At 37.6% G+C, this 20,124-nt stretch overlaps 2 protein-coding genes across 5 annotated transcripts in view; one reads left to right on the top strand and one right to left on the bottom strand.

Moving 5' to 3' along the window:
- Nucleotides 1-20,124, top strand: part of LOC101029170 (polyglutamine-binding protein 1-like) — a 143,295-nt gene that overhangs the window by 87,927 nt on the left and 35,244 nt on the right. The window lies entirely within an intron of this gene.
- Nucleotides 4,031-20,124, bottom strand: part of RFX7 (regulatory factor X7) — a 160,300-nt gene continuing 144,206 nt past the window's right edge. For both annotated transcript variants that reach the window (XM_074394202.1, XM_003935603.4), the window contains exons 6-10: nucleotides 17,998-18,114; nucleotides 16,616-16,700; nucleotides 15,763-15,970; nucleotides 12,177-12,472; nucleotides 4,031-10,126 (exon numbers count right to left, since the gene is read on the bottom strand). In XM_074394202.1, the coding sequence (XP_074250303.1) occupies nucleotides 6,851-10,126; nucleotides 12,177-12,472; nucleotides 15,763-15,970; nucleotides 16,616-16,700; nucleotides 17,998-18,114 (3,982 nt within the window). In that variant the 3' untranslated portion in view covers nucleotides 4,031-6,850. The remainder of the gene's footprint in view (nucleotides 10,127-12,176; nucleotides 12,473-15,762; nucleotides 15,971-16,615; nucleotides 16,701-17,997; nucleotides 18,115-20,124) is intronic.

The raw sequence follows: 20,124 nt of genomic DNA, 5'->3' as shown, positions 1-20,124 counted from the left end.
GAAGTAGGAAGATGGCTTTTGCTTCATTTTTTTCCCCTTCAGATCTTTCAAGAACAAATCTTATAGATGAAATGTAATTATATCCAGAACGTAGCTGTGAGGAAGTCTAGCAAATGTAGTTTTTGCTTTCCTGCTCCTTCAAACAAGGAGGAAGTTGGAACAGAAATTGAGCAAGCCAATCCACATTTTCCACAGCAAACTTACTGTGTGTTCATTCAAAATATTGGCAACATAATAAACAGGCCAGAACCATGTGGCACACCACTAGAAATGCTTGCCAGATGGATATCATTACTAATATTCAAGTAAGTTTCCCAGGGTCATAGTTGTAATTGGCAGACGTAGGACTTAAACCCAGGTCTGACCAGAATGCTATATTGTCTTTCAATTTGATCAGTAGCTCAGAATCCATCTTGTCTTATTTCTGCCTCCCCCAACCCCCAAAGCTATGAAGGGGTATTTTTCTAGGAGCCTCTCCTGATTTGCCAATCCCAATGAAAAACAGATGCAGATTGCCATTCCTAGGGTATGTGGGGCGTCCATTGATGGTTTTAGCAATCATTATGTGACTCTGACATTCCCCACTCCTGCTTAAAACCTTCTAGCAACTATGTTGGCTAGAATTTGGATTTGTGTTGAGTGATAGAAGACTCAAAATAAGTGTGAATTAAACCAGAAAGAAATTTATTTCTCTCATGTAAAACACATCGAGAGGTAAGCAGTTGGCACTAGTTGAGCAGATTCCCTCCCAAATTTATAGGCCTTGAGCTCCTTGTATCTTGTTGCTTCATCATCCTCAGCATGCGGCTTTACCATGAAGTCCGAGAGAGGTGTCTGAGTTCTAGCCATCACATTTGCATTCCAGTCGGGAGGGAGGAAGGACAAAAACACTGCAAAGAAGTAGCACCCATACCTTCTGGTTACATCTCTTTAGTTGAGCACTTGAACTGTAAGGGAATTTAGCAGATATAGCCTTTTTGTCAGATGGCTATGTGCCCAGCTAAAAATCAAGGACTTTAACAGTAAGGAAGAAGGGGAGAATGCATGCTAGTGGCAAATATTTGCCCCTGCTATAGTAACCTCATTGCATCCTGCAAAGACATTTACTGTGTCTTTTCCATTATATTGCAAAATTTCAAAATGGCAGTGTCTCCTTTAGCACCTTGTACAGAGACTGACATATTTTAGGCACTTTATCATCTGTTCAAAAAAAAAAGTGCATTTTTATTTTCTGATGAAATTTTAAGTGATTTAAACATAAATATGATTATGGTATACTGCTGTGAAATGTGCTTGAAAAACTGTGTGGAAAACAAAATTTTGTATTTAAATCTTAGTTCTCCCTAATTCATCAGGGTATTTCCATGGAGAGAAGGGAGGGAAAAGGATTCAAGTAATTTGGAGGAAAGTTACAAATGACAGGTAAATCTAAAAGCACCAAAAATGAAAAAGAATTGTTGAGATAAAAGGATGAAAGGTTAAAAAGAAATAAAGAACTCCACAAAAATCAAACTCAATTCTAAATTTAAAACCAGAATGAAAATTCAAAGAAGCCACTAGATCATTCAACTGCAGTAGGTACAATGTGAACACATATCTTAAGTATAGCATAATGTTATGAAGTGGGGTTTGAAATTAAGATAATCCTGGCTCTTCTGTTATTATCTCTGTTGCCTCCACAAGTTAATCTCTGAACTAAAATTTGCTCAGCTGAAAAATAATATTCTCTAAAAATTGTTGCAACGAGGATGTGAGGATATATGCAAACTATTTAACACTGGGTCTAATGCAAAGAAATACTCTATATATCACAGTAATATCACTCATGATACATTTATGACTTTCTTCTCCTCTCCAAGATTAAGTACTTTTTGAAATCAAATCTTGAAAAATGCAGTCTGTTTCATTCTTTCTTCTTAGCAGATTATAACAGGGCTGGCATATATATTTTAAAAATTTCAATTATATAATATTGATAGGTGATCCCATCCATAAGTTTATAAATTATTTAAAAATTCATTTATAACAATGCATGCCAAAATAAATCTGTGCTTCAGATTTAACAAAATACAAAGTTTGGTCTTTTTTTATGCTCTAGGAGCTGAGGCAACTTGCATTTATGATGCTCACCAATATCTGATTCTTCAGCTCACAGTGGGAGGGAAGGCGAGATACCAGTTAGCACTGGTAAACTTAAGCTTAGTTCAGCGGATTTCAAATTCTTACCTCTTTTCTTCTACATAGCATGTTATATATATTGTTGGCACTTGCCAAAGAACATGTATGTAACTCTTTGTGATTTTAAGCCCCTCAAAGGTGGATACAGGATCTTATCCATCTTATCTAGTTATTGAGATTTTGCAGTGACCACTACTGGTTGCCTCCCTAACAGCGAGTCCCTAATATCTTCCCTAGGTGTTGGAACTCATTTAAGATGAATGACCATATGTTCCAGGAAATGGGCTCCTCTCCTAGCTATAAAGCATTAATTAAGGATCTAAGCTACGTAATTGGCCTTAGGGTAAGCCTTTGACGTGGTTTCATCCATTGAGTATGTGTATATGGAGTGCATAATGGAAGATTCTGAGATTTTTTCCTCTCTGATAAAAGGCCATAAGAACTGCTGTTACTATCCTGGTTGGGATGTTATGAGGGTATAATATCTGAGCTGTAGCAGCCATCTTGTGACCATGAGGTAATAGACACAGCCAAGCAAAGGTGAAGATGATGAAACAGAAAAACAGGATCTGGTGCCTGTACACAGTGAACCACTGAATGAACCCATGAACCTTCTATCTCCAACATTAAGCTAAAAGTACATGTCATTATGGTTTAAGCCAGTGTTGAGTTTTCAATTACTTGCAACCAAAATCACCTCAGATGACACAGTATTTTCACCTCTACAATTTTTTTTTTTTTTTTAAGACGGAGTTTCACCATGTTGGTCAGGCTGGTCTTGAACTCCTGACCTCAGGTGACCCACCCGCCTTGGCCTCCAAAGTGCTTGGATTACAGGCATGAGCCACCACACCCGGCCACCTCTAGAATTTCTTACTGGTTGACTATATGGACTGGTTCTTATGTCTACCTGCTCTACATTTTACCCTTTCATATCATTGAGCACTGAGGGGCCTAACATACTTATAGTAATATCTACGTAGTTCATTGCTTTCATTTTCTTGAGTGATTGCCTTTCTTAGGATTAGTTTCATGTTCTTCAAGTACTTTGGAATTTTGATTTGCAGGCTCAGCTTACATGAGAGCCTTCCTGCTCTTTATCTCTCCCTTCCTAATCTCCACTCTACTTTTATAATTGCTTCTACCACCTGTTCAAACTGAGGGCTCCTCCAGATCTGCGGTGATAGTGGCACTATCACAGATCTACAAAGATCTACGTAAACAAAGGAGTAGGCTGTTTGACTCAAGATCTGTCTACAATATAAATTGTAGTCCCAGGCACTGGTTATTTTTGCTTCTCAGTTTCAAGAGTAAGGAAACTCTATTCTAGACCCTGGTTTCATTACTTTACAGGAGCTGACATTTCTAGCTACTTTGGCTTGCTTCCAGACCTATAGCCCAGGTTCTGGCTTACAAATTCATTACACTTATCAGTTTGTTATTTCTGATACCTGGAAATGCCGATACTGCTTTTGAACATAGCTGTGCTTTAAAATTTTCTTTTTCTATTCAAAGCTTCAGAAATAAACTTACCTAGGTACTCCATTGGCTAACATTTACAAGTAAACATTATGTGAAGGAGAAAAAGATGGCTTTTTGGACAACATAAAGTTCTATGCCATGCACCATTCATTGGTAATAATTGTTAAGTGAACAGCAGAGTTTCAATGAATGAAAAAAGATCTGTGTATTCTTCTGGATTAATAGCACAAAGCAGATCAGCAGCACTGTTCTGCCTTCTGCTGATTTTTATTCATTCCCCAAAGTTCATGACAGCAAAGAAAGAATAACATTGGGTCTGTTTACAAAATGTGATGCCTATATAAAATATGTCCGATAAAGCACCTTCAGATCCAGTCAGTTTAATATAAAATGTTTTTAATTGTTTTTGAAAACATTTAAAAAACAATTTTTAAGCACTTTTAATAAAAAAAGAGAACTGAAATGCTACCGCAATATTCAACTACTGTAGTTTCAGCAGGTACAACAGACAACAAAACACTGGGGAAATCTGACTTTTTGCACTAAATGAAACATGAAACAGGGCTTGTTTTTGTCATTTATCGTGTAGTAAAGCACATTATAGTACAAGACTATTATATGAACCTCAGATGCACTGCACAAAAAAACACTTTCCTTCTTTTCAGTTCAAAAGTCAGTGCTTATTGCAATTATATGCAAAATTATTTACTTCATGAAGTCTTATGATAAACAGTATGTAAAATGTTTTAAACATCAAAACAATAAAAAATAATCTGGAACAGAACATCAACAATAACTAAGCAGAATTAGTAAACATAAAGTAAATAACCTGTGAATAACTATGCTTGCCTGGTTAACAGTGAACCAGTTTCAATACAGCGAAGAAAAAAAAGAGTGGTTACAGGAATCCTAGTACTGTACAAGATAAGTCAATAACACTCATGCACATTTTGTGATCATGTATTAACATGGTGAAGCAAACTAAACTTAATTCTTCCTGCTGTAATATTCTCATGTAAGAGAATAATAGAAATATCTCATTGAGATCAATGCACATTGCTACATAAGACAATTTTATCTGTCACTTTGATGACATTTTGTCTTTTCATAATGAAACACATTTAAAAAGTTTAATCTGTGGACTGTATTGGTTGCATTTATCCTAAGAGATGTGCCTACCACAGGTTCAACAAATTTAGTGCAATATAGGAACCCCAAAAAGTTTGCTGGACGAATTCAACCAAATTTAAAGAGTTTGCTGCAATACTGTACAGGGGGTTAAAAATCCTCCAGTCTTTATATTTTTATCAAAAAAGATTTCCATTATTTTTATATTAGTAGGAAGCTAATAATGTAAACAAGGGATTAGAATGGCCTCAAAATCTCCTTTTCAGAGTATCTCATAGAGAAAGGCTCCCATCATTTGTTAGAAGAAATCACACAATTTCCTTTGGGTATTGAATACTTTGGTGTGCAGTAGTGCTCTGTCTCAATGTACAGTGAAGAAATAACTAGCATCAAGAAAAAAGTACCTAACAAATCATTAAATCAGGATAACAGCAAACACACACAAATGCCAATAACAATTTATAAACCTCTGCGCCAACTCTAGCACCATTTATTTATCAAAATGTTAATACCCTACCTTGCAAATTTATTGAACAACAAAACCTTATTAAATTAAACTCTTCAGCACGTTTGCTAAGTATTCATTGATTGTAGTCTTCTGATTGGCTTACTAAGATAAAGGAAAGCTTAGCTAGTTCAAGGTAGCATAGCAAATGGTTTTGTGTTAGCTTTAAAAACAACGGCAATTTAAAAATCTTTTTGAAAGTGATCTTGATACTCACTTAAATGGAGCTTTCAACCATTGAGAAGATTTGTGTCAATATGCAACTCATAAATAATTATTCACACACAAAAAAGGGAGCCATAGAGAGAAACATTTTAAAACAAATCCTGAGTTCTTCATTTGCAATTGTGGTTATCACAATAAATAAATAAAGCAAGTAATAAAATGCTCCTCTTCTTCAAGTACTATTGATAGCCCCTTTGTTTCATCAGAGATACAAAGATATGTGGCTTCAGACCTTACGTGGTGAAATGTTTTTTGCTGTTTTTTATGTTATCCTCCTTCCTGCTTGTTTTTCAAAGGGATCCTACGATCAAACTATGTTACTATATTCAAGAGGAGTGACGGAATCAGTCACTCAACTGAAGAGGAAAAAATTGATTACTGAGATATAATTTAATGAAAAATTTCAAAATAAATCTCAATTAGAATCTCAATAAGTACATGCAGCCATTGTGATGAAACGAAGAGAATGCTTTTGTTTTCCTTCTCATTCCCCTGCCTCAACTAACAAAACATAAAGCATTTTTCTAACATGCTTGTATTTATTGTATTACAAATGCTGAGTTACATTTACTTGTTTTGTGTGTGCGTGCCTGCGCATCCATGTGGGCTAGCTCCGTATTAAAATCAACACTTACGAATAATATTAATGCAGGGTCACAAATATAAATGGCTACTTTTTTTTTTCTCTTAGAAATTTTAGTGCAGCTTTGCTTTCCTTAAAGTAATATTTAATTTTCCATTATTTTCTCCTATTTAAGCCCTTCATCATGGGTGTATAAATGGTACTGAAGCCCCAGAAAGTCCTACAGAGATTTTCATCCTACAGTAGCTCTATGCTTCAAGCCTAAATATTTATAATAACCTGAATATTATCCCTGTTTCAAGGAAGACCTTCTTGTCTACAGTTCACCTTAGCTGTGATTTTATATCTAAAAGATAATGCCAACAACAAAATAGCCTATATCTAAAATTGATGGTTTATTCTGAGTTCTGTGCAGATCAACTGATGAAACCAACTTACACAAAATAAAGATTGACTGCTCTTGTAACAGCTGGATAGTCAATTGTTTACTAGCAAACAATGTGATTAAATGGGGCACATTATAAAATTTAAAACCTAATACTTGTTCTTCTACAGACTACTGTCTTTAGACACTTGTTAAGAACTGAGGCAAGTCTAACCATTTCCTACTGAAGAAGAAACCACTTCTGCAGCAAACGCTTTTAAAATGTCACAATTAATAGTATTTCTGCTGCGGGAGGCACTTCCATTAAGACAAATACAATACATATGTCTTTAGATACAGTGTGCTACATATTATAAAACACAATTTAACCCAACATTTCAACAGTAGGATGGTCCTTGCTTTCTATCCATTCAAAACCTGATGAAGTCATAGAATTCATGGATTCATTGCAAATTTGTTGAAATAATGGATCATTCTTTAATTCTTCCAGTGTAGCTTCATCATCTTGTCCCTGCTGACGACCTGGATCAAACAGTAGATTTGGGTCTAAAGTGTTCAAATCATTGATGCTGCCTGAGAGCTCAGAAGACAACCTGATATCGCTAGAGAAATCAGATGCAGTATTAGTGAGATCAGATGCTACCTGACCTACCAGCTGCTGGTTGGGTTGCAAGCTGTCTCCACTCAACAGGTCTTTAACAGTGCTATTGAAATCTAACTGTTGCTCTCCAATTTCTGATTGTGCTTGATTATCTCCAGGAGAAAAATTGATCTGATCGGTGCTGTTACTTTTGGTGAGGTAAGATGGTGTCTGGAATTCATAAACAGAAGTGCTGGAATCGATCATATTTTGTGGGTTGGCACTAGGAAAAATAGTAGAAGGTTCTAAAATCTGAGTGAGATTCATCCGGGCCGTATAATTGGAGGGCAGGTTGTTCATTCCCAAACCTCTCACTGCGTCATCATTGTCAGAATCAAGTTTACTCAACAAAACATTGGTTATTTTTTTACTGTTTGCTTGCTTCTGAAGAGCGTTTGGGAAGGCTGTCTGCATCATGACTGTTAATGGAACTGATTGGCTTCTTTGAGCTATGTTGTTGGCACATGTGTCTGTGTGAACATTTGTGAAAACATGAACTTCTGGGGTTACTGGACTTCCAAAGGGGGTCACATTAGATCGTGGGATATTAGATACTGGATAGAGGGTGCTTCCACTAAGATTACGTTGGCGATGAACAGCAGGGCTCACACTCCGGCATCTGAAGTTGCTGCTGGCAGATGAATTAGTTCCTTTATTATCAAGAGGGGCAGGGACTGCAAAACCCTCCTGTTTGTTGGTGTTATTTACAGTGGCACCTTGATGCTGCACAGGAGAGACAGGAGTCAAACGACCAAAATGAGTGTCATGATGTCTGGATTGAGACTGATAAGACTGTCCAGGCACAGCAAAAGCATGAGGTTTCCTGAAACGGTCTTCCACTAGTTCCTGATAGCTTGGGAGAATGCCATGGCCAGAAACTGATGAATTACCAACCCCACTATACCCATTATTCATCCATTCAAGCTTTGTTTTGTCAGGGTGTGTGGCCATGGGTCTTTGCATCGGTTTCACGGGACTACTTGACACAATGCTGGCATCATGATATGCCATACTGGAGCTTATTGGAGTGAATGCAAATGGATTCCTGCATTCAACAGGGCTGGGAGGGACACTACTGCTGCAGTTAGAATGTGGAGTACCAATGGGTGTATGTCGGCTACTTCCTAAAGCACTATCCACAGGTGTAGTCTGGGCTAGCCTGGAGCAAGGGCTCTCCCGTGACAGACTCTGAGATCCAGCAATCATTTCAGATGTTGGGGTTGGGGTTGGGGTTGGAGTAGGAGTGGGTGTGGGTGTGGGTGTAGGTGTGTGGATTGGAGTGCCATTGCTATGGATTGGATGATAGAAGTGGGTGCTGGAGGTGTGAGATGACATTGGAGCTCCTGGAGTTACTGACTGACTCTGAAGGGTCATTCCCAAACAGTTGCCATAGGAATGCGAATTGTTCATTGACATTTGCTGCTCCATAAGCACCAGCTCTTCCACAATACTATCTTGTGTAAGTTCATCATCAAAAGGAAAGTAGCTTTCATTTGTCTGGGAAACAGAAGGCTCAAACTCCTTCAGTTCAGATTGCAGAGGTAACTGATCTGAAGAATGTGCTTGTATTGGATTCAAAGAAGATTCTTGTATCTGGGTATGTAGCTGCTGGCTGTATGTGTCTTGTGGCATTCCTTCTAATTCCCAAACAGATTTTTCTAAGTCATTGATATCAGAGTGCTCAGGAATTGTCATAACACTGATATCTTGCTGTTGTTCACAACTGGCAGATATAAACTCAGAATCCTTAGGGATTTGTTGCCATCCATTTGGGTTAAAGCTGCCAACTGACTTTGAATCACTGTCCAAGAGAAAGACACTTCCTTCAAGTTTTACTTTTATATCTGGAGATGATGATGGAGTTGTTGGCTGTTCCAAAGCTGAATCACTGATAACAAGGGCAGGAGAATTCAAGGGTTGATTCGCTCCTATGTGTGAATTGACATTTTCTGATACCTTGCTAGGAATCTGAGCACCTGCTGTTGAACCTTCTGTTTTCCCTGAATGTGGAACCTTTTGGTCCTTCTTAACACTGCCTTGTTTCTGCCCTTCTGTGGTAGCTGCTGAATGCTGTTCCACAATTGGTTTCTTTACAGGAGGCACCTGGGTCTCTTGCAATGTAGAAGACAGTCGTTTTCTTGGGCTTTTAGTACATAATTTAGGGTCTTTATTGATTGAGTCACCATTAGACGGTGAGCTGGTGCTGGTGAAAGTTAAGTTCTGAGAAGCAACTGACAGAGTGACAGTGCTTTGATTATTGCCTGTTGATGTGCCTGGCAGAATCTCATTACAGCGACTTTTACATTTGGTCCTCTGGTCACAGACCTTAGTTGCTTTTATTTCAATGACACCTTCATTTGAAGGTTTCTGCAGTGCTCCATCTGTATTACTTTTCTGCCCCAAAAGGGCATTAGGTGTTTGGGGAGCTTTAGCCCCATCAGAGTTCTCTTGGCATTGTACAGGATGCTCATCCGATGATGTTTCAGGTTCCACTTTAACTTCCACAGCAGATGTTCCCCCTGCGCTGCTGGTCCTGGACCCAGGAGACTGAAGTGATACGACAGAACCATTCTTAATCTGTGGAATACTCCTTGATTCTTCTGTTGTTCCTGTAGCACTGCTGACTGAGGCAGAATGTTTAAGAGGGGTGTTACTGTTGCTGGGTGTGAGGGATATTGTTGTCATTTTCACCACATTTAGAGAACTCACGTGTGAAGCGGGTACAACAGCAGTTTTGATGGGACTGCTAGTAAAGAGGACAGTAGTTGGAGAGCGAATGGTGAGTGCACTGGTGTTGGCTGGTTTGGGTAAGATCTGAGGGTAACGGTGCCGGGCAGAACGATCTCCACCAGGACTGGCTGGAACGTTCTGGGGAGTCTTTGGTGCCTGCTTCACGGACTGCATGTGCTGAGTGACCACCTGTACATTGAGTGGAAGAACTTTGCCATCAGAAGAACTCATTGGACTTGGTGAAGTTACCAATTGCCTAGTCCGCTGGACCTGTTAAAAGATAGCAAAAAAGTCAGATTTAACAGGTCTAGGTTATAAATAGTAATTCATGTATCTGTTCATACTTTCAAGGCATTCATTAAATGTTAATGTTAAAAAGAAAAAAGTTCCTGTGTTAAAAGAGAGTTCTTCTAGACCAGGTTATACACAACCAGACACACAAATGTAACAAATGCAACCTTATTGCATTGTAAATAAAAAATAGGTAAGAAGAGGCTGGGCACGGTGGCTCACACCTATAATCTTATCACTTTGGGAGCCTGAGGTGGTTGGATCACCCGAGGTCAGGAGTTCAAGACCACCCTGGCCATCATGGTGAAACCCCATCTGTACTAAAAATACAAAAATTAGCTGGCTGTGGTGTCAGGCGCCTGTAATCCTAGCTACTCAGGAGGCTGAGACAGGAGAATTGCTTGAACCTGGGAGGCAGAGGTTGCACTCCAGCCTGGGTGACTGAGCAAGACTCTGTCTTAAAAAAAAAAAAAAGAAAGAAGAACAGTAAATCACTTTTCAGCTAACAAGATGAAAAGCTTCACAAGTGTGATGAATATTTCCTGAAACAATGATTAAAGGGGGTTACAGGAAGAAGACAAAAAATCTTCAAAAACATACAACTATAAAGGTTACCTACCAGAATCTATGCAAAGATGGCTCACTGAGGGGAAACTGTCTTAAAATGTCTACCTTAAATGTCTGTAACGAAACCACTGCATATAAGATAAAAGTAGTATATACCCCAGTTTGCCCTATAGTGAATAGTGCGGTTACCAGGTATTTCATGTTTTAATGACGTGATGATGGTGATAATAGGAAAAAGAAAAACAAGATAAAATATCTCTTAAATATTATTATCAATAATAACATAAAGTACCAATGTACTATGGCATGATGTACTCTCATTTTAAAAGTCCCTTCATCATAACCTCAGTTGTGTGAGATGGGAAAGAAGAAGACTATTAACCTCTATTTGTAGATAAGGAAAAAACTAGCTAGCTAAAGAACTTGGCCAAGGTTCTAGTTCTGTATCTGGCAAGCCACAGATAGGCCTACATTTAAATGTTATCACTACATATTATAATTTTGCCCCATCTGAATGTTAAAAAGAAAAGCGTTTAAATTTTTAAAAAGTTTGCAATTAAATTATCTTGGCTTGGCTGGATGCAGTAGCTCACCCTTGTAATTCCAGCACTTTGGAAGGCCAAGGTGGGTGGATCACTTGAGGCCATGAGTTCAAGACCAGCCTGGCCAACTAAAAATACAAAATACAAAAATTAGCTAGGTGTGGTGGCAGGTACGGTGCCTACAATCCCAGTTACTTGGGAGGCTAAGGCAGAAGAATGGTTTGAACCCAGGAGGTAGAGGCTGCAGTGAGCTGAGACTGCAATACTGCACTCCAGCCTGGGTGACAGAGCAGTCTCTGTCAAAAAAAAAAAAAAAAAAAAATTATCTTGGCCTCGCCAGGGATGAAACGACTCTGAAAACGAGAAAATGACTCACTCTTACATAAAGCTCTGAGTGGTTATGTGCACTTTGCATGTCTTGGATCTTAATATTTTCAATAATGTTTCATAGCTCACTTTGTAATCAACAGCATACATCCTGAATAAGATGGGGAATCTGCCTGAGATCACCACACCAGTCTGGCTAAACCTACACTTGCCTTCTTTTCATCTGCCACTATTTCTTTATTTGTAGAAAGCCATTTATTTAGGGAGAGAAACAGGAGAAGGAGAGAGAAACAGCTAACTCTCACAGTGAGTGAGAGAATCCAGAAAGATAGAACCCAGGAGAGGAAAGCAGCTTCCACAGAGTGGAAGGGAATCGAGAGAGAGAGATGGAGTTTAGGAGGAGAATACAGGCTTCCATGAGAGTGTGTGGAAGGGGACCCCAGAGGGGAAATCCAGGAGACAGAAAAACAGCTTCCACGAAGGGAGTGTTCATGGAAGGTGATCCAAACATGGAGTCCCTCATCTGCCACTTTTAAGTAAACAATTGATTTCCCACCATCCCAATAAGGCCAAATACTATTTAATTATATTACCGGAATGGGACTAGGGACAGCTGCCACAACGATACCAATAGGTTGAGGAGAAAGGATTGAAGGATTTCCATTAGGAATATTAGTTACTCCATTGCTTGTAGCACTTTCTGATTTTTTTGCTGAGGATTCTCCTGGCAAAGGGGATTGTAGTTTCTGCTCTTGCTGCTTCTTTTGGATTTTCCGTTGCAACTGCTGTTTAGCATCAATTGGAGATGGCAAAGTCTTCACCTGAGGCTGAAAGGAATTACTTTCAGCTGTAGGTATAAAAGCAGAAGGCTGGGTAATTCCTTTAATTCCTGAAAATAAACAGAAAGGAAAGCTAAAATAAATACTCTCCTTTATAGAATGCAGGTTCCTTTGAATTTCTTTGAAAATGTAGCCATCTACTGGACAAAGCAACCAAAACAGCAAATTTTAATTCAATTTCTTTATAAAGCGTCAAGTATTAGACTTTGAATTTATAAACAATTGTCAATATAGCTTTGTCATTTTACAATATGGTTCAACTAAGGTGACAATTTCAGTTAACAACAACAGGATTTATAAAACAGTAGCTATGTCATAAATGTGAAGAAGCTAAGATAAATGCCAACACAGCATTTTTACTTTTTCTCAAAGGTCAGTAAATTTCCCTCCCCCCATTTCTAATCAGAAGGAAGTTCATGCATTTTCATGATTTTAATATTTAGCCCATGAGGGGCATTCAATACTTCAATAAATATTTGCTGAAGCCACTCCACATCTTGGAAAAAAATTGTATGGAGAGAACAAGTTTTTAATCGTACCAGAAATTCATGGAAATAGGCACTATTATTTTATTGCTACTACATAATTATTCCAGTATGACCTAGAAGAACTTAAGAAGCCGAATTTCTTAGTAAGACTAAGGTTAAGATATTCCCAAAAAGTGTCACTGAGAAAACCTTTAAAACAGTAGTAAGATAAACATTGAAAAAAAAGTCAACAAAATAAGGAAATTATAAATGTTAAGAAAAATTATATAAAAATTTTAGAAAGCTCTTTTCATGTTTAGGGTGTGGCATTGAGATCATTAGAAAGTAAGTTGTGGGTAGGAAAAACAGTGACTACTCTTGTTATTTTAGAGTAAGAAGAAAGGGGAGGAACAACTATCCTGCTGGTACACCTTGCCCCTTTTCTTTTCCCCATCCCAGTTTCTGTTTTTCATCATTCTGGTTAACAGCAACTTGATGTGGGGAGCAGGAAATAGAGAACTAAGAGGCTATAACTCTCTCCCTACACTCAATAATGATGAGGATCTATTGAACCCCTGACCCCTTTAAAAAAAATCACAATTTTTCCTCTCAAATCCAACTCCAATTGTTTTGCCCCTTCTGGGCCCTGAGCCTCAGCTCTGGCTTCTCAGCACCTGCACCCTAGAGAGCCTTTGCCAGTGGCTCACAGCTTGGCTGTCTTATCCTTCCTGCCAGGGTTTTTAGACAGGAATGAGTTCCAAGCAGCTGACTTACAAAAGGACATTTGTAACACAACCTGTTCTTAATATGGAGACTATAAAAAACCAAATTCACCTTCAAAGGATGGAAATTAGTCTACTATCAAAGGTCTTTTTGAAAAATGTAGTAAGGGCCGAGATTAAAATTTTAAGAGACATTCTAAAAATGTTTTCAGTAATGATACAGTTGGTAAAGTGTTTATCCTCTCAGGCTGATTGCTTTCAAAAAGGGAAATGAAAACTGTTCTTTATATATGTAACTTTTAGTACTTTTGTTAAAAAACTTACACCGTTATTTACACTTATACCTTAAAAATTAATTCATTTAACATTTTCCTCAGTTAGACTTTGTGAATATTGTGAGAAATAGGGAAGAGATGTTTCTGTTCCCCATGATACCTCCTAAATCCTCCATCTGTTGAAGTGCTCTTCTAGGTGTTGGCTGGGGTAGGAGAGAACAGAGTAAATTGAAGGGTTCACTCCTTTTCAAGCTCATTCTACCATATGCCATTATGATATAATTGAATGAACCTGGGATTTGGAGACAGACAACTTAGGATTCAAATCCTGGCTCCACTACTTATATGCCCATTCATTAGTTTATTGACCTCCTCAAGTCTATAAATTGGGAATAAATACCACCTACCTCACAGAATTGCTGGGGGAATTAAATGAGGTAACATATATGAGCTGTTTAGCTCGATAAGGCTGGTCAAGCATTCTCCTGCTTGTCAGTATAATGAATAAGCAGATTTAGGTCATACAGTTTACATGTTGACAGGAAAAACTATATAGCACATTTTTTTCTGAAATGGACCTTCAATTGATCACAAAATGAGAGGTTATACACACCCCTCCACCACATACTAAATGTAAACTAGAAGAAAATGGAGTCATTATTAATGTGTAAAAAATACTAAAAAAAGAAGTGAAATTAATTAAAAGACTACAGTTCTGGTCAGGATAAATCTATTGTAGGTTTAAAAATATTTAGAATTAACACTTAGAAGGACTGTCCTTGGAAAAATAAGTCTTAGATCACTGTATCACCATTTTTAATAGAAATCACAATTTTCTAGAATGATAATTTATTCACTCTACTTTAGGTTTATAAGGTATAACTGAAGTAAGATATTTTTAAAAATTCATCAGAACTGATATTTTACATAACTATTAATTTAGGAAGAAATCATTCTAACAAGACTGTCAATTCCCAAAACTGTCAATTCCAAAAATTCCTCTTTGAATAAAAAGTCATATGAATGCATATTAAAAACTATCACTCTTGGGCCGGGCGCGGTGGCTCACGCCTGTAATCCCAGCACTTTGGGAGGCCGAGGCGGGTGGATCACGAGGTCAAGAGATCGAGACCATCCTGGTCAACATGGTGAAACCCCGTCTCTAATAAAAATACAAAAAATTAGCTGGACATGGTGGCGCGTGCCTGTAATCCCAGCTACTCAGGAGGCTGAGGCAGGAGAATTGCCTGAACCCAGGAGGCGGAGGTTGGGTGAGCCGAGATCACGCCATTGCACTCCAGCCTGGGTAACAAGAGCGAAACTCCATCTCAAAAAAAAACAAAAACAAAACAAAAAAACTATCACTCTTGTTATTTTATAGTAATGCTTCTTACAGTTTATTTATCTATTTTTTTTTTAGACCAAGTTACCTGTTACAGTGTCTAAAAAAATTTTTATTTATAAGCATTAGTTTCTGGAATAGGAAATGAACAAGTAGTTTTAAAATTGAATCTTATTTTACTTCTAATATTTTATTAACTTAGATACACATATACACATATGTATGAATAAAAGTACACATAACACATCCTATAAATGTAAAAATAGAAATATTAATAACATATCAGCTGGGGAATCTACAGTTTCATATGCCAGAAAACCAATATACAGAAACAGCATTAAGCTATGTTATAATGAAAAGATTACCGTTTTGTTGGCTCAACAAACCCACCTGAATTTAGTGTTAAATGAAGTAAGAATGAACTCATAGAAGTACTGAAAGATGAAGTTCTTTGATCTAACTCTTCTTCTGCTACCAGTTCTAAACACAACAATACCTCTGTCCGTTGTTAGCTTGTTTACAGTAATGTCGTACCTGCTGGTGCTGCTGCCATTACAGTTAGAGCTGCCATTGACTTGGTGCCTATATAGTGACTTTTTACAAGGAAGCGGGCTAATTCCAAGATGTTGTCAAATGGTTGGCTTAACACTTTCTGGGCCCATTCACACACAAGACGGCAAGCAGAAGAGATAACTTCTTCATCTACATTTTGAAGCTGCCCAGAAGGTTCGGCTCCTTCCAACTAAGCAAAGAAAAAAGGAAAAGTTAACTTGTAAAATACGAGAGAAATTAAATTGAAGCACATTGAAGATAGGTATTCTTAATTAGAAGATATAATCTAAATCTATGGGTTAAAGCAGTATGAACTGACCCACTGGCAGACATATAAGAGCTTTGCAAATAAAAGACTCATACCACTAGGGCACAGCAGTCAGCAGCCTTGTGAATATAACATTTTAAATGGTTTTTGAACATACATGAAGACTGATATTTTGAATCTTCCTAACATAAATAAAACTATGCCAATAGCCATATATTTTTTCTAAAAAATTCCTATAAAACATATTACACTATGACTGACTTTTTCGTCTTTACTACAATACACATACAAACACACACACACACACACACACACACACACACACACACAGAGTCCAAAATATATTAAGGAAATACGAGAAATCAGTAACTTCGAAACTTTGTTCCCCCGAATTTCATGTTGACGTTTCAGCCACTGTGGGATATATATATATATACTTTTTTTGCTTACTTAAATTGTAAAAGGCACAGTCCCTGGTCTTAACCAAATGAGACTTTGCAGGATACATTTCAGTGTTGATATAAAGGTACAGTTTTACTTACTAAAAAGAAAAGGCTGAATTCTTACCCCGTCTCCAGTTTTGTGAAAGTCAAGGTTGGGCAGTGTTGGCATATGAACAAAAGCTTTTTTTCTTAGTCCACTGTAGCAATATGTAACAAACAGTTAAGGTCAAATTAAATGAATTTCTTATACAGATAGCACTTTAGAATTAACCATATATGAAATGAGAATAAAATCAACATCAGATAACATCTACTTTCTGAATTCTTCAGTAAGAATAACCTTAATATTAAAAACCCAGGACACTTGTACTCTTTTGAAACTGAAATTCCCTTTTACGATGTTAAATACTACTGTCTTAAATGAAAGGATTCTCATCTGTTATAAATTTTATGAATAAATGTTCCTAATATGCTGTGCCAGCCACCAGTAACAAACAGGTCAGAAGGAAAGGAATAGCCAGATGGAAACCTGGCACAGGGAAGGGAAACTTTAGCCCAGGGCACTGGGACAAAAACAACTCTTAAGAGTGTCACAAGGGCTTTAACCTTTTCGTTTCTCTTTTTCCACTGAAACATACAGGATTATCGCCTATAACATGCCAAAGACACATCAAAACATTTCTGTTTGCATTTGGGAAGCAAGAATAGGTCATGCAACAAGTGGTTAGAGAACACCTGGAACCATTTTAGAAAAGTGAGTTTGTTTCCCTTCCCCTTCTTCTCATCTCCTCCATAGTGGTTAATTTTATGCTCTGAAAAAAAAGAACAAGAACTACGGAAGGAGAAAATGAATGTAATCTAATATGATACAGAGACCCTCTATTTTACAGTCTTCTTCTAAGAGGAGAAAGAACTATAATGAATTCTTAATTTTAATTTCCTTACTTCTGTTTGCTCCTAAGTATTCCTCCATTACAAGAAGGACCTTTTCTATACTCTGGCTGTAATTTTAATATAGGCTTTAAATGGATGGCTGAAAATATTTCTACTGAAAGAGTAGTGTTTCCATTACAGTTCCATGAGAAAATTTTTTGATTCTTTTTTTTCTTTTTGATAAGGAGATCCCATATGTTTCTAAACTGAAAGAAAAAAAGAAGATAAGCTAGCATCTTTCTCAACTTTTGTTCTTATAAATGCTGAACATATGGCAGGCCTCAAAACTTCTTACTGTTAAAACAAAGGAGATCGGACCATTAATAACACTTTACATTGATAGAGTAAGGTAAAATCAATCATAATCTTAATATATGAATAAACCATTACTTGCTATTTCTCTCACAGTGTGATAAATACCTGTGAAAGTTACATTTGCAATTCTACTAAATGCTTTTGGGTTACTTTTATTTGTTAATTTATTTCTAAATAAAGTTGCCAGTTTAATTACAACAGATGTTCTCACAAGTGAGAACACAGAGATGTTACTAAAACCATTCTGGTAAAGGATATTTAGATTTGCCTCTTGTGCCCAAACGACGTGCCTTCATATTTGGAAAGACGTTTTTCATGATCTTTCCAAAATCAGCAGCACTTAATGGATGGTAACCAAGATTGTCACAATAGCTCCTGCAAAAGAAGGAAGGGCCAATTTAGACAGAATTCAGAATTATATCACAGGGAGTGCTATTTCAATACAATTTGATCCTTTTGACAAAGTAAAGCAAAGAATCTTTCAAGTCATTTACCACAACGCCTATATCTTCACTCTTTGGCGATGCATGTTAACTCAGGTTTAGTTAACTGGCTTCACCCTCAGGATATATAGTCATGCTTTCAATAATATTCACAAATCTTGCAGTAAGTTATAATGTTGGTACAAAGTTTTCTAATTACAACGCCAACCAGCACTCATAAATGAACATATCCAGCTCCGCCAGTAGGGCTAAGTTTCCCTGTATGTATCAGGCTTACATACTGGGATAATTTCCAATACACATACACCATGCACAACAGACAGAGATAATACTACTAGATGGTTTAAAATTTAGAAATGTGATATGTTTGAACTAAAAGGGACCCTAGGAATACACCAACACTCTCATTTTACTGATAAGAGAAAAAACAGAGGCACAGGGAGAAGTTCCAAAGGTCCTAGTGTTCTTCCTTCTATCCCCACCAGCCCTAGTACTGCCAGAAAAAAAATGTTACTTTCTAAGACAGTAACTTCAAGTGGGATCAAGAGACACACCAAGTCTTAACCACTACTGGAATCAGGTGTTCTGTTTTTCTCTAGAGCTGCTAGTCATAGGTAAAGTGTCAATCCTCTACCAGTTCAGCAGCAGACCAAGGCCACACCTCATTCTGGCCACCAAGGCCTTTGGAAGAACCACTACCTGTGAAATATGAATGAAGAGGAAGCCAGAGGAATTCCCTTTGTCTCCGCCTCACCTCTCACTTAGCATCAACCAGGACAGCTTCTTGGTGAAATCACGCAGAAAAGAAACGGAAACAACTGGGACACATGGTGGGCAGGGTGTAATGGAAATCGGGACTTGGGTCTTTTTGTAGATTGCTGAATGTCCTGACAACATCCCTCAAGTGACCTGAGTTCAAGAAATTAAGTTGGAAGAGACTCAAGAGGAGACAAAGACCCCTGGGAGCCTTAATACAAAAAGAATAAGTGTAGGTCTGGAGACAATGGTATTTCCCTTGTCGGTCCCTTCCCTATTCCCACAACAAATCCTGCATACCATTGGGGGTTAAAAGGGAAGGAGCAGCCCAGCAAACACATCATCAACAATGCTGAAGAGCAGGAAGAGAAAGGGAACTAACGTGTACTGAAAGTTTCCTATACGGGAAGTATTAGCAGCCTCATATTTAAACTGAGACTAAATTTGATACGTTGAGGGCTCGGGGGTATTGCAAGGTTCAAGGTACAGAGTGAAGAGGTAACTATTTTTGGGTGCTAACAATGAAAATGAGTTGCATCAAATCATTTTCAGAAGCAAGTTAAATTAGTTCTTTATGGTTCAAACCAGAACAAAAAGAATATTAGAAAAACTATCATAAACATTAAAGAAACAAAAGACCTAAAAAAAAAAAAAAGTAAAGAAGAAATGTCGCACCCTTGGCTACTAAGACAGCACTGGCAGAGATGGGCTTAAAAAACTGAAATCAAATAAAGCAAAGCAGTGTAATGAGACATTTCAGAGATAAGGTAACTGTTCTGTTCTCCCTTGGTGTTTCAGATTTTGATATTTTTTTCATTACATTAGTATACCAACATTTTTTACTTTGACAGAAGCTGGGTAGGCGAAAGGTTGGCAAAAGAAGTAATGTTAAGTATCATTGACCTAAAGAAATAAAGTGAGTAAAATTAATATAGCGAGTTTATCTGGGTCAAGGTTGAGGACTGCAGGCTGGTAAATGCTGAGAAGTGCTCCAGAGAGGAAAGGAGAGGCTCATGTTTTTTAAAGAAAACAGGACAAATTAGGAGAAGGGGCAATTATAAAAACTGTTTCTCAGGAATTCTTACTGGTGTACAGAAATAAGTGATTAGTAATTGGCTCCACATTGTTGAACTATAGGGTATGAGTTATGGTGCTCAGCATCCAGCATTGTTAGGTTAATTTATGG

Source organism: Saimiri boliviensis, chromosome 2 (genome assembly GCF_048565385.1).
Source record: "Saimiri boliviensis isolate mSaiBol1 chromosome 2, mSaiBol1.pri, whole genome shotgun sequence".
Lineage (NCBI taxonomy): Eukaryota > Metazoa > Chordata > Mammalia > Primates > Cebidae > Saimiri > Saimiri boliviensis.
This window is presented reverse-complemented; position numbering and strand designations above follow the sequence as displayed.